At 34.7% G+C, this 15,036-nt stretch overlaps 1 protein-coding gene across 1 annotated transcript; it reads right to left on the bottom strand.

Annotated features, from left to right (window-relative positions):
* Positions 1–4,886: 4,886 nt before the first annotated feature.
* LOC115951980 lies at positions 4,887–6,210 on the bottom strand. The gene is made up of 2 exons (XM_031069089.1): positions 6,062–6,210; positions 4,887–5,955 (listed from the first exon to the last, which is right to left on the bottom strand). Exon 2 carries the CDS (start codon positions 5,766–5,768, stop codon positions 4,887–4,889), a length of 882 nt encoding a protein of 293 aa, XP_030924949.1. The 5' UTR covers positions 5,769–5,955; positions 6,062–6,210.
* Positions 6,211–15,036: the final 8,826 nt, after the last annotated feature.

The following is a 15,036-nucleotide window of genomic DNA, read 5'->3' on the forward strand; positions in this document are numbered from 1 at the left end:
CTATGGCTTGGTCGCGTTCCGTCGCGAACACTCTCTTCTTTTGTCGGACGGGTGGAAATGAGGGTAGTACATTCAATTTGTGTACCATGACGGAGGGATCGATTCCCGGCATATCGTCATGACTCCAGGCGAACACATCTTTATTGCTCCTCAGAAAAGCTACGAGCTCTTGACGGATTTCTGGTTTGGCAAGCGTTCCGATCTTGGTAGTTCTGTCCGGATTGGAACTGTCAAGAGTTATCTCCTCCAGCTTCTCTGTTGGTTCCGCCACCGTTCGGTGCTCTTCTATGTTCAAGGCCTGGATTTGGTCTTGCATCTCCATCATAGCGACGTAGCATTCTCGTGCGGCAACTTGGCTTCCGCGTAGCTCTCCTATCCCATACTCCGTTGGGAACCTGACCATTAGGGCGTAAGTTGATGTTGACGCCTTCCACGAGTTGAGCGTAGGTCGTCCAAGAATAGCATTGTAGGCGGACGAGCAATCGACCACCAAGAATGTCACGTTCCTGGTGATTTGTTGGGGGTAATCTCCTACCGTCACCCGTAACGTTACCGAGCCCAGAGGGAATACCTTACTTCCTCCGAAACCAACGAGTGGGGCGTCTGTCGGTATTAGCAGGTCCCTGTCAATCCTCATCTGCTGGAATGCCGGATAGTACAGTATGTCGGCCGAGCTGCCGTTGTCGATCAACACTCGGTGCACGTTGTAGTCTCCTGTCCGCACGCTGACGACGAGGGCATCGTCGTGTGGATGGTGTAGGCGCCGTGCATCCTCTTCCGTGAATCCAACAATAGGTTCTTCTCCGTTTGCTATCCTTGGCACTCTGCTCGTCAACTGGACATTCTGTACCGTCCGAAGGTATGTTTTGCGAGCCTTCTTTGACGATCCGGCCGCAGCAGTCCCTCCGACTATCATTCTTATGTCTCCAATTGGGGGTCTTGGTCGCTCGTTTTCTCGGCGGAGGTGTTGTTCTTTTGGGGGTTGATCCGTTCTCCCCTTGTTGACGAATTTCTGTAGCTTCCCTTGTCGGATAAGTGCTTCGATTTGCTGCTTCAAGTCGTAGCAATCGGCCGTGTCGTGGCCGTGGTCACGATGAAAGCGGCAATATTTGTCTCTAGACCTTTTGCTGGGGTCACTCTTCAGCTTTCCTGGGAACGTCAAGGACCCTTCGTCCTTAATCTGCATTAGGACTTGGTCAATCGGCGCGTTCAGAGGAGTGAAACTCGCGAACCTTCCGCCCACGGGTTTTGGACGTCTGTCCTCCCTCCGGTCTCCCATCCTTCCTTTCTTCCGTCCCTGGTCTTGTCGAGAATCCTCCTGTCGGTCTCTTTTCTTGGGCCTATCTTCTCTCGATAATAGTGCGTCTTCAGCGTTCATATATTTGGTGGCCCTGTAAAGGACCTCCGACATGGTCTTGGGGTCGTTTTTGTATAGGGAGAACAAAAACTTACCCCCCTTCAGCCCGTTTGTGAATGCTGCTACCAATATCTTGTCGTCGGCTTCGTCGATCGAAAGTGCTTCTTTGTTGAAGCGTGATATGTAGGCCCTTAACGTCTCCTCTTCCCGTTGCTTGATATTCATTAAACAAGCCGTGGATTTCTTATACCGATGTCCTCCGATGAAATGCGTAGTAAATTGAGCGCTCAGCTCCTTGAAGGTGTTGATGGAGTTGGGCGCTATCCGGCTGAACCAAATCCTCGCTGCGCCCTTCAGAGTTGTTGGAAAGGCCCTGCACATAATCGCGTCTGCCACTCCCTGAAGGTGCATCAGGGTCTTGAAGGTCTCTAGGTGGTCTAGAGGGTCCTTGACTCCGTCGTAACTATCCATACTTGGCATACGGAACTTATTTGGCAGGGGGAAGGAGTTGACGGCTGCCGTGAATGGCGAGTCAGTCCGGTTGACAAGGTCGTCAAGATCACTTGACACTCGCCCCTTGAGAGCGCTCATCATCACATCCATCTGCTCCTTCATCGCCTGCATCTCCGCGATGATGGAATGTGGACCAGTGTCCGTCGGGGAAGGGTTGCTTACGTCCCGTCTTACTGGTCTGCTCGGGGCGTTACTCCCCTGTGGTCCGTCCTGATTTCCCCTTTCGGCGCTGTTCCCCTCTTGATCCGCTCCCTGGTTATTGACCGCGGCATCCTTTTGGTTCAGCTGCTCTTGTAGGTCGTGGTTTTGCTTGGTGAGGCGCTCCACGGCCGCTGCGAGCGTCCTGACCTGTTTCTCAAGTGCAGTCGTAGGGGCTTCTTCTTGAACGTCATGTGTGGTTGCCATCGAGCGCGTGAGTACCATGTAACTCTTTTGTCTAGGAAGCGATGAAGTGCCACACGTTCCTGATTTCCCACAGACGGCGCCAACTGATGATGTTAGAAATCTGTCACCAATGGGTCACACCGTACTCGCGACTCTGAGCGAACCTGCACAGCAAAAACGATCGAGAGAAAACCTTTAGAGAGCACCGGTGTGGGGCCGGCCTAAAACTCTCCGACGGTCAAGTCAGAATTCGTCCTTTTTGGCGTTAGAGAGGGGTCAATTTTTATCTTACCTCGATTTGCGAGAATGTCGGCCCTTTTATAGTGGTGGAGAGAGGGCTCTTTACCTCTAGATCTTTCCAATGTGGGACTGTAGTGGTGGGGAGTAGGCTTCTCTTCTAGATTTCCAGATCTTTCCAATGTGGGACTCTGATACCAATTTTCCAAAACGTAGTGGGCCAGGATTTCCCCTTCTGGATCTTAGGGCTTTTATAGGCGATAGAGATTCCGGATCATGGGCCCCTACCGAGTCTGTCGGCGATGGGCTTTCACAGCGCGTGGGACCATCTTTACACAACTCCAACAGCCCTGATCCGTCAGGCCCATTAAGGTAGGCCCAACAGGCTATATTTTATCATCTTCAAACCAAATTACCTAATGTTGAGTTAAGAGCAAAACCAGATATTAAATCAAGATTGAGGACTTTGAAAAAATTGAGTAGTTTACCATTATTTTACCATTGTTCAAGTAAGATTGTAGTTTGTTGGTCAAATTTACAATTGTGGGACACTTGATTGAAGACTCACAAGAATTTTTGAAAGACCAATTGATTACTTATGTAGCTACTTCTATACAATGAAATGAAAGCAATTTTATTTACAAAAAAGAAGAAGAAGAGAGATTGGGTTTGTTGGAGGTCCTCTGTTCAAGATTGGGTTTGTTAAACTAATTCTTATCAAGTGTATTTGTAATTTTACAATAAGGGTATTTTAGACAATTTAATTTAAAATGTTTTTATTCCATTATTTTCAGGGTTTTATCACCAAACAAATGAATAGTAATAAGTATTACATTACAGCATCTCGTATTCCTTGTAATACTTATTCCTATTCTTATGTAATCACCATTACAGTTTACCAAACGTGCCCTAAGTCACATAAAGGGTATTGGGTAATCTCAAAAAATAAACATCAATTACTAAAGATTTAGTCAAAGTGACTTTGTAAAACCAACCGTCTGCTCATATCTATACCTCAATCACAGATTAACAGAAAGATTCATCAATAACTCTGTACTACTTTACCAAGCAATGATTTAAGGAAGTTCAAAATCAACACATAATGTTTTTGAAATAAATGACTGAATAAGCCAATTACGGATTTACAGTATAGTTACATAAACATCTCAAAATATGTGTAATACAAGTGTTATATACGCCAACCATTGCTATTAATATAAGATATTCAATAATGGTGTATAGTTTCCCCATTTGACCTCAAATAAATGAATAATACATCATTTTGAAGTTCACCCTTGCTCTCTCTCCCCCTCTAGGAATTACAGACACAAACACAAATACGGGTACAAGTATGACATGGCAATATAAACAATTTTAAAAAAATTATCACATGACGTGATGACGAGTATGACACCGATACCGATATGACATAGATATGACACTGATACGATAGCTCAAATGAAGTGTCTCTACTTCCTAATCCTCCTTATCATTTAATTGAAAGAAGATGCTATAATCAGGATAGGATATAAAGCTTTACTAAACTGAGTGCATCTCACAAAATTAACCAAATCTAAAATCCCAATAATAAAGCTCACATAAACTCTATAATATCAAGGTATAACTAACATATAAGCGCCATGGACTTAAAGACCATAAATTAATATAGACATCCTGCTAATCCTTATGGCAATTGTGAATTTGGTCTGACCAAAAAGTCTAGGAATATACTCAAATTATAGAGTGATTGAACAGTAGAAGTGCATGTGCAAACAGATTAGATAATCAGAATCATAGTTTAACTATTGAATAAATCAAGTGGGTGAATATTTTTACTTTTAATTTTAACCAAAATAAACTCCAAACATATGATAAAAATTGTTTATTATATATTTCCTAACTCACAATTTTCTGCAATAATGCAGAGGAGAAGTCATAGTATAAAATCTCTAACAAACTAAACCAGTAGCCAAAAATTAATCAACATACAAGGCAACCACATTGAGCAATGTTTTATACCATACTTAGCAGTACTGTTACTTTCCAAGCAAAAATCATAAGCAAATTCTACTTCTAAGGACCAGTGAAACGAATTCGAAACAGTTGGAATTTAATTGTTTGCAAAGCAAAGAAAATAGAATCTGTAGTGCATCATTTGATCAAAAAGTTGGAAGCACTTCCTTGTTATAAGAAGTTAATTTGTGCATTCACAATCAAAGAAAAATATATCCAAAACACACCGCCAAAACTTATTTAGAAAGCAAAAGTAACGCAAAATCCTGCTTCACAAACTAAACAGATAAATTAAAAAGCCAACCTTAGGCGCTGTTCCATCAAAAGCTTTTTTCACAACACATAAACATTTGAATGCTGCAAGTTAGATTTCATGAAAAAGTTAAACTTCATAAGAAAACCTTCGATACGGTCGGGACAATAAGGGTGGAGGAATTGGTTTTGGAATTGGTTTTGGAAACAATTGTGTTGGAAACAATGGTTGACGAAGCACGAATGCAGATTTTGCTTGTACAGTCACAAAGTTGTTGGAGTTTCCAAGTAAGATTTTCCCCATATCTTGAAGTTGGCCGGCGAATTTCAAGACCCCAGTACGCATGTTGCACAAGACAACGTAATTCCGGAATTGTAAGAAGACAAGATCACCATCATTTGGGTGGAAAGCTAGCAAATCTACAGGTGGATGGAACCCCTTAGCTATCTTAACAAGCCCCGGATAGTCTGAAACCATGTCCTTGAAGTAAACTTTGTGTTTCAAGCACCATGTACCTGCATTAATGTAATCCTCAAGTTCCCAAACGTAAAAATTGCAAGCTTTGATTGGAAGCCAAGGACGTTGGTATATCCGGAGACGACCTTGAAACACTCCTAAGGAGATGAACTCGTCGCGCAAAAGGCCAGTGGGTGGATCAATGTAACAGCATTGCTGTGCATCGTTGAATGGATCGAAGCCAACAAAGCCTTTGATCATTTTATCACTTTTGTCTACATCCACCCAATGCAGCATTGTATTGCAGGCAACAACACCAACATCTATAGTCTTATAATTGAAGTAACTGAGCCACCGTGGTGACGAAACAACTGAGCTGCACCATTCACCAGTCTCAGAAGAAAAAATCTCCATTTCTATCTGATTGCGTTGAATGGGAGAACAAATGCGTACCACCTTATATCGAGTGGTAACACAAGGGTCTTTGTCATCTTTGTCTTCACAGCTATAGGGTTCGCATATAAAGCCCATCATAACGATTGTTCCCTTACCCATTGGGTATGGAAGCAGAGGGAGCGTAAACCATGTTTTGGTAAGTGGGTTGCAGATGTGGTAATTGGGAAAGCAGTATACCAGCAACAAGTCGTTGAACGAAGACTCGATGCGAAACGAATACTGTTGCTTTACTCGTTCGACTATAGAGGGGAGAAAGTTGAGGAAATCGATTCCGCCATTGCTGCCTCTGCTTATGAAAAAATCGGAATTATCTGACGGGATAGGGAGAATATTTTTGTGATCATACGTGTACTGTAACAGAAGAGTAAAAGAGGGCTCTAGATAATGCATACCGAATTGTTGACGTCGGTGGTGAATGAAGCTTTTAACAAAGTAACGGTTGGAAATAAGAGAATTCCAGCGCTTTGAGACGGACTTGCATCGTAGAACCGATAGCCATGGGAGTCGATAAAGGATCTCGAATAACAAAGAATCGGAGAGATTGTTGATGAATTCATAGAATGGTTTTGATGACTGGGTCCACGTCTGATCTTCTTTTCTTCTTCTTAGGTTTGTGATTGACTCTATCGCCATAGTAGAAACCAGATATTTGCTTATGAGAGAGAGAAACGGGAACTATATCTGTATGTATATATTAAAAAAATTCAGAAATAGTAGATATTAAGATATTCAGAAAGTTAGTGTCAAAAATACTTCTAATTTAAATCAATTAAATTGAGTTTAAAATAGTAAATTTTCTCCTAAATAAATTCCTATCTACATTCAAACATTAGTTCTATTTCTACTTTTATATCGAAATATTACCCTATATTTTTTTAAAAAAACTACCTGGCCACCCGTTATTTTGTTTTTTTTTTTGAATATCATTATTTTGTTAGTTAAAAAAAAAGTTATATTCTAAAAAAAAACACTCCCAGTACACCAAAATACTCGATCCCTACGTTCATTTAAAAAAAAAAAAAAAAAAAAAAAAAGCACTCCCCACGATGAAATAACACTCTCCACCCACTACAAACAAAAAACAAAAACTTCTAAGTAGTTGAACTTCTCACAAACACAAACTCTTCACAGTAATTTATAAAAATAAAAAACCCTCTCCCCTACGTATACAAGAACTATTATTTCTATTCCTAATTGAAATAGAATTTCTATCAGCCGTCTCAATCATTTGTTACGTCTATTCCTATTCCTAATTGATAACCAAATTCTCAATCGGCTACTTCTTTATATAAAAGCAGAGCATGTGTGGGTTTAATTGAATAGAAGAGAGATACACACCAGAAATTAAAAGAGAAAAACACGTTCTTTGAGTGATACATCTGTTGAAGTGTGCTACAGTTGAAGTGAAAAAAAATAGTTCTACAAACCTTGCTTTATTTCATTAAAAGGTATGTAACTTTTCTTCAAGGTATTGTTATTTTTTTTTTGGGAGATATTGTTTATGATTGCTATAATTAAGAATCATAATTAAGAATAGGTGTATCATTTTTACTTTTAATATTTTTATTTATTATGTTATTTTGGTGTTTGAACTATTTTTTTCCTCACATCTCTCTACATTGTATTTTTTTTTCTATTAATTATAGACTTTTTCTCTGCACGAATTTCTAATGTGGTCAAAAAAAAAAAAAAAACACAACAACCATGTATTCAATGTCCAAAAACATAAAACAAATTTAACTCAAATAATTTTTGTTTTTTTTTTTTTTAATTTAGGGTGACTTTTTTAGTGGATTGCATAAATGCCAAAGCATCACAATTTGGTGTTAGTTGACTTCGGGTGAGAGAAGTTAAAACTTCCATGCAATCATGCACAACTCCTTAGTAATTCTTTGTTTTGTAAAATAAACTAGCACGCGTGTACTCAGAGGCTTTTATATTTTTTAGGTAAATTTTAATAATTTGCATCAATTATAATTTGGGATTACTACATTTTACAATCACAAAAGATTCCGAGGGTGTGATGAGTACTATGCATTTGTGGATGAAATAATTTTTTCATCATACCCCTAAATTTTTTTGTAATTGAAAAATGTATTAATCCCAAATTATAATGAATACAAATTATTAAAATTTACCCAAAAAATAGAAGAGTCTCTAACACATCTAAAATCCGGGATTGAGACTTATGCAATTGGTATAAAATATAAATGGCTGAGATTTAAATCTTAGCAATTGAATATAAAAATTAGTAAAAGTAAAAAAGTATTGTAAGAAGGTTGGGTGAATTGCACAGTTAAATTGCACTAGATCTCAATCTCAAAATCTAAATTTATATCAAAGTTGGACTCTGTTAATGATTAATATATATATATATATATATATTTATATTTTTTTTTTTTTACTTTAAATGAAATTATACTCATCAAAACTTTCAAGTTACCATATTACTAAGATACTTTAATTCGGGTCAATTTTTAGCATCCAAGTTTCAATACATTTAGAATACTTTTATGGTCATACCATTTTCCCTCCCTCTTATGTGTGTGTATTTTATTAAAAAAAAAAAGAAAAAAAAAAAAGAATACTTCAATTTTTATTTCCCTTTTCTAAGAAAAAAAATTAGTAATTCAATTAAATTATATTAGCTTTTCAATAAATTTAAACTACTAGTTGCTGACTCTTTATAATCAACTTTTCACTATTTTTAGAATTATCTTTGATGTTTAGTTCAGAACTTCAGATTGATTTTTCCAGAAATACAAATTAAAGATAAAAATAAAAAATAAAAACTTTTAAATCATATTATATACTATGAGCGTTGTTGTGCCAAATAGCTCAATGTATGTGTTATATATATGTCACACAATTTTTTGAAATGGAATTTAATTAATTGAAAATTCTAGGGTACACGCCAAATGTGTCATGTAACTCGTTAATTATTAAAATAATTTAGTTTTAATGAAATTCTCTACCACCAAAATATTAAGTGGTCTATTAATTGTTATGGTAGTTAATCGTGGGTACAACTCAATCACTTTAAGTTTCAAAAACTAAAAACAAATAAAAAAAATAAAACTACACCAACTAAAATTCTTTTACCAAAACTTTTAAGAAATTTAAAATTTATTTTAATTATTTAAAATTTTGGATCATTTATCATTATTTTATATGTTAATAATTATGTTTTATGTACTATGTTGTTGAGGAATGTCGGATCTAATTAGGGATGATAAACATTCTCTATCTTCCATCTAATAATTCGGAATGTCAGATTCTCTGGTATATTGGGGGCAACTTCTTTAGGAGCAACATATATCCCTTTTGACCTATTCTACCTTCCATCTAGTACTGTACTCATATATGATATATGCATTGTTGTAGAACTTTGTCCTTGACCAACTATTCTATGTGACTTTTATACACTCGAAAATGCTGACCGTAGGCATAATAGCGCTTGTTTTTTTTCTTTTCTTTTTTTCTTTTTTTTTTTTTTTGGGGGGGGGGGGGGGGGGGGGGGGGGGGGGGTGTTTGGAGGGGGTGTTCTTCATCTCATGTTCAAGGACAGGAGTGTGTCAATTGCTTTCGGTATGCGACTATTAGCAATGAATTGTGCAATGTTAGCAATGAATTGTGCAATGACAGGAGATCCTGTCAAATTAAATACCTTGGACCAAGAGTCAAGACCATAGGTTACTATAGATATTAAGGGGCTATTTGGTAATATTATTCTAGTAACATTTTTTATATTTTTTGGAAATACGTATGGGTAAAAAAGTGTGTAGAAATACATGCAATGTTGTTTAAAAATTGAAAACTGTTGTTTGAGTATATATACCAAACACTCCCCAATATTCTACTAATCCTTATAGCAATTATGGATTTTTTTTTTTATATAATAACAATAGCAGTTGTGGATTTTGTTTGACCAAGAAGTGCAAGTCAAAAACCCTTGAGGAGATTATATAATCTATATATCTATATAATATATAAAGGCTAAAACATAATATTTACTATTACTACACTCCTATTAAGCCACATTAGTATAGCATTTCGGTCCTCTTCAGTGCATTTGGTTTATTTTTGTCAACTTTGGTCCAATCAATCCATTTTGATATAATTCAATCTCTTTCAGTCCACTTCCTTCTAATTCGGTCTACTTTAGTCCATTCAATCCCTTAGGTCCATTTTGGTTCACTTTGGTTCTTTTGGTTAATTTTAGACTAATTAGACCTTAAATTGATTCTTTTTGTAAGTTGCCTTCTTAGTTTTGGGCTAAAAAAATTATTATTTTTCCTTAATTCTTGGGTTGAAAAGTATGATATTTCATTGTATTTTGGTTAAAAAATACAAACAAAATAAGCATTATAAATTAGAAATATGGGCACAAAAAAGGTAATAAAAATGGTAAATGTACACAATATTACTTTAAAATTCAAGTTTCAATAATATAGGCATTATACTTTTATTCGGAAAGGAAAAAAATGCTACAATTATAAACTTATATAATAATTTAAACTTAATGTAACATGTTACATATGTTCTATGGAATATATATGTTCATTTTTTTATAAATATTCTTGAATATGATCAAATTAGTCCACCGATTATGGTATCTTAAAAAAAGTCATTTTAATAACATCTTCTCCATTTATATTAAACAATATGTAGACACCCTATTTTACAACTTGCATTTAACCAATTGGTAGATCTTTAGATTTGTGATACAAAACAAATCTTGATGCTCTAACGATCATAATGGTATGTCATGGGTTTTGATAAGACCACTTTATCAAAAGTTATCATACAAACAATTTTTAATGATCATGGCTCACGTACACGATGGGCCCGATCACGTCCTATTTTAAACACTTAATTTTGATTAGTTCTCACAAGAATTAATTTAAAATTAATTAAGTGTGATTTTTAATTGGATTTCATTTTATTTCATTTTTTTAAGAAATAATAAAAAAATGTTTTCCTTTATGACATCTTATATGCTCTTTTGAAAAAAATTTGGAGATAGAAAAGGATATGATCTATGAAAAATTCAAAAAAAAAAAAAAAAAACAGAAAAATGCTTATAAAAACGTCATTATCTTCAATAGCAAATTGAATCATATTTTTGGCCTAGAAAACGTTGAAATTTGGTTTTCTCTATTTCTATAAAAGTTGTAGAGAATTGAATTCCCCTTCAGAAAATATCAATCCCTTATCAATTGGAATTTTTAGCAGAAAGTTATGGCCAAAATACGAAACAGGTGCAGAAGATAACACAAATTCAGCATCATCATCAATTTTCTTTCAAAATTTCAAATAGCGATCAACATCAAATTTGTTCAAGCTTATTAAATAGGCTTATCCTTTCCCTTAGCTTCAGAAGAAATTTTTTTGAAAAATAAATTGGATAGAGAAACAGATACATCTTGTGAAAATTTTCAAAAATGCTCAAAAAACGTTTCTATTTTCAGCAGTAATTCGAAATGCATTTTTGGCCTGGAAAACTTTGAAATTTGGTTTTCTCTATTTCTGAAAAAGTTGTAGATAATTGAATTTAAATTTAAAAAACACCAATCTTGAATCAATTGGAATTTTGAGCAGAAAGTTAGAGCCAAAATACGAAGCAGGTCCAGCATCATCTTCAACTTCCTTTCAAAATTCAAATGGGGATCAACAACAAATCCGTTCCAGCTCATTTAAACAGGTTATCTCCTCCCTTAGCTTCAGAAGAAAGCTAATAACTTAGCTTTAAAGCTAAGCCATCTCTTTCCCTATAAATAGAGAAGACCTCTTCCATTTTCTAAACTCCCGAATTTCCTCGGGAGAGCTAGTGAGAAAGTAGAAAAGAAAAGCTATTGTGCAACCATTATTCTTATTTTAGTTGTAATTTAGTACTTCCTTGCTTTCTCCCTAGCCCTTTAAGTAATCACTTCCCCCTTTTAATTTATGCTCTATGCTGGTAAGTAGTTAATTATGTTCTTAACTTTCTACACATACTTGAATAAATGCTTAACAAGTCATTATTTGTTTGTTTCATGATATGCTTGGATGAACATGCCTATATGTCTCATTGATATTCCTTTTACATGCTTAGATGAACACTTCTAGGTTAAAGCACAATTTTCTCTTGAATGCTTAGCTGAACACTTCTAAGCTAAAGCACAACTTTCCCTTGAATGCTTAGATGAACATGTCTAGGTAGTTGTTTTACTTTTTTTAAAATGCTTGAATGAACATGTCCAAGTATTTTGATTTTCTCTAGATGAACATGTCTAAGGGATTTTTCTTTTATTTTTTTTCATAATTTCTTGGATGATCAAATATGCTTAAATGTTTTGTTTTATTTTATTTTATTTTATTTTGTTCTCTCTGCAATTATGTTGATGACAAGTAACATGACAACTTTGTTTTTTCTTCACATGCTTAGATGAACATGTCTAGTGCTAGGAATTCTTTGTTTACATTGATTTCTTGGATGAACATGCCATTACCTTCATGCTTTCTTTATATTAAAATGGTTATCTAACAAATTTCAATTTTTGTTTCCCTTTATGTCAAACTCCCCTAACACATATTTGTTTACAATTCCTGCAAATTAACATGTTTATATGACATATTATTTGTATTTGTTTGACATGACACAATATTGGCTACCTTAACCTAGGAGACCAGTTTTACGGGGTGAGATGGGTGCTTAATCCCTTCCCATCTCGTAAATTAGCCTCCGAACCAAGATCAAGGGTTCTAGACTATGCTCTTGTATATGCAATTTTACATTTTTTAGAATGTAAATAGGAAATAAACAATGTAATTTAATTTTCTTAGATTGTATCTAGGACAAAAAAGTATTGTAAATTTTTGTTAAAAAATTGATGTAACAAAAAAAAAAAAAAAAAAAAAAAAAAAACCTTCAATATAAAAAATACTTCTGTTGTATTAACGTATATAACAATTTACATCAATTTTGTAACAAAAATTTACAATGCTTTTTTGTCCTATATTCAATCTAGGAAAAGTAAATTACATTGCTTTATTTCATAGTTACATTCTAAAAATGTAAAATTGTATATACAAGAGCATAGTTTAGAACACTTGTTCTTGGTTCGGAGGCTAATTTACGAGATAGGAAGGGATTAAGCACCGATCTCGCCTAGTAAAACCAGTCTCCTAGGTTAAGGTGGTCAATATCATGTCATGTCAAACAAATACAAACAATATGTCATATAAACATGTTAATTTGCAAAAATTGTAAACGAATATGTGTTTGGGGAATTTGACATAAAGAGAAACAAAAATTGAAATTTGTTAGATAACAATTTTAATGTAAAGAAAGCATGAAGGTAATGGCATGTTCATCCAATAAATCAATGTAAACAAAGAATTCCTAGCCTAGACATATTCATCTAAGCATGTGAAGAAAAAACAAAGTTGTCATGTTATTTGTCATCAACATAATTGCAGAGAGAACAAAATAAAATAAAATAAAACATTTAAGCATATTTGATCACCCAAGCAATTATGAAAAAAAATAAAGGAAAAATCCCTTAGACATGTTCATCTAGAGAAAATCAAAATACTTGGACATGTTCATTCAAGCATTTAAAAAAAAGTAAAACAACTATCTAGACATGTTCATTTAAGCATTCAAGGGAAAGTTGTGCTTTAGCCTAGAAGTGTTCATCTAAGCATTCAAGAGAAAATTGTGCTTTAGCCTAGAATTGCTCATCTAAGCATGTAAAAGGAATATCAATGAGACATATAGGCATGTTCACCCAAGCATATCATGAAAGTTAAAGGGCTAGGGAGAAAGCATAAATTAGTATGTGTAGAAAGTTAAGAGCATAATTAACTACTTACCAGCATAAAGCATAAATTAAAAGGAGGAAGTGATCACTTAAAGGGCTAGGAAGAAAGTGAGGAAGTACTAAACTACAACCAAAGTAAGAACAATGGTTGCACAACAGCTTTTCTTTTCTGCTTTCTCACTAGCTCTCCAGAGGGAATTCAGGGGTTCAGAAAATGAAAGAGGTCTCCTCTATTTATAGGGGAAGGGATGGCTTAGCTTTAGAGCTAAGTTATTAGCTTTCTTCTAAAGCTAAGGGAGGAGATAACCTGTATAAATGAGTTGGAACGGATTTGGTGTTGATCCCCATTTGAATTTTGAAAGGAAGTTGAAGATGATGTTGCATCTGTTTCGTATTTTGGCTCTAACTTTCTACTCAAAATTCCAATTGATTCAAGATTGGTGTTTTTAGAAAGTAAATTCAATTATCTACAACTTTTTCTGAAATATAGAAAACCAAAATTTCAATTTTTTCCAGGCCAAAAATGCGTTTCAAATTGCTGCTGAAAATAGTAACGTTTTTTGAGCATTTTTGAAATTTTTCACAGGATGTATCTGTTTCTCTATCCAATTTATTTTTCAAAAAACTTTCTTCGGAAGCTAAGGAAAGGATAAGCCTATTAGATAAGCTTGAACAGATTTGATGTTGATCCCCATTTGAAATTTTGAAAGAAAATTGAAGATGATGCTGAATTTGTGTTATCTTCTGCACCTGTTTCGTATTTTGGCCATAACTTTCTACTCAAAATTCCAATTGATTATAAACTGATATTTTTTGAAAGGAAATTCAATTATCTATAACTTTTATAGAAACAGAGAAAACCAAATTTCAACGTTTTCCAGGCCAAAAATGCGATTCAAGTTGCTACTGAAGATAAAGACGTTTTTTGAGCATTTTTCTGTTTTTTTTGAAATTTTCATGGATCATATCCTTTTCTATCTCCAAATTTTTTTCAAAAGAGCAGATAAGATGCCATAAGGGAAAACATTTTTTTATTATTTCTTAAAAAATGAAATTCAATCAAAAATCATACTTAATTAATTTTAAATTAATTCTTGTGAGAACCAATCAAAATTAAGTGTTTAAAATAAGACATGATCAGGCCCATCATGTAAGTGAGCCATGATCATTGAAAATTGTTTGTATGATAACTTTTGATCAAGTGGTCTGATCAAAACCCATGACATACCATTATGATCGTTAGAGCATCAAGATGTGTTTTGTATCACAAATCTAAATATCTACCGGTTGGTTAAATGTAAGATGTAAAATAGGGTGTCTACACAATATTATAATTATGTAATTCAAATCTTTTCTATTATATTATGCTTTTCATGTATATATGTACAAAGAATCACTAAGTGCCTTATAAATGTGAAGCCAAGAAGAGACACAGATCCCTTAAACTACAAAATTCACTTTTTTTTTAATTATTTTTTTTTATACAAGATAGAATTTTTACTCTAGCCTAATCTAATAAGTGTATATGTGTGTGAAGCTCTCTTTTTGAGACTTGAACCTCG

The sequence above is a fragment of the Quercus lobata genome, chromosome 7 (genome assembly GCF_001633185.2).
Source record: "Quercus lobata isolate SW786 chromosome 7, ValleyOak3.0 Primary Assembly, whole genome shotgun sequence".
NCBI lineage: Eukaryota > Viridiplantae > Streptophyta > Magnoliopsida > Fagales > Fagaceae > Quercus > Quercus lobata.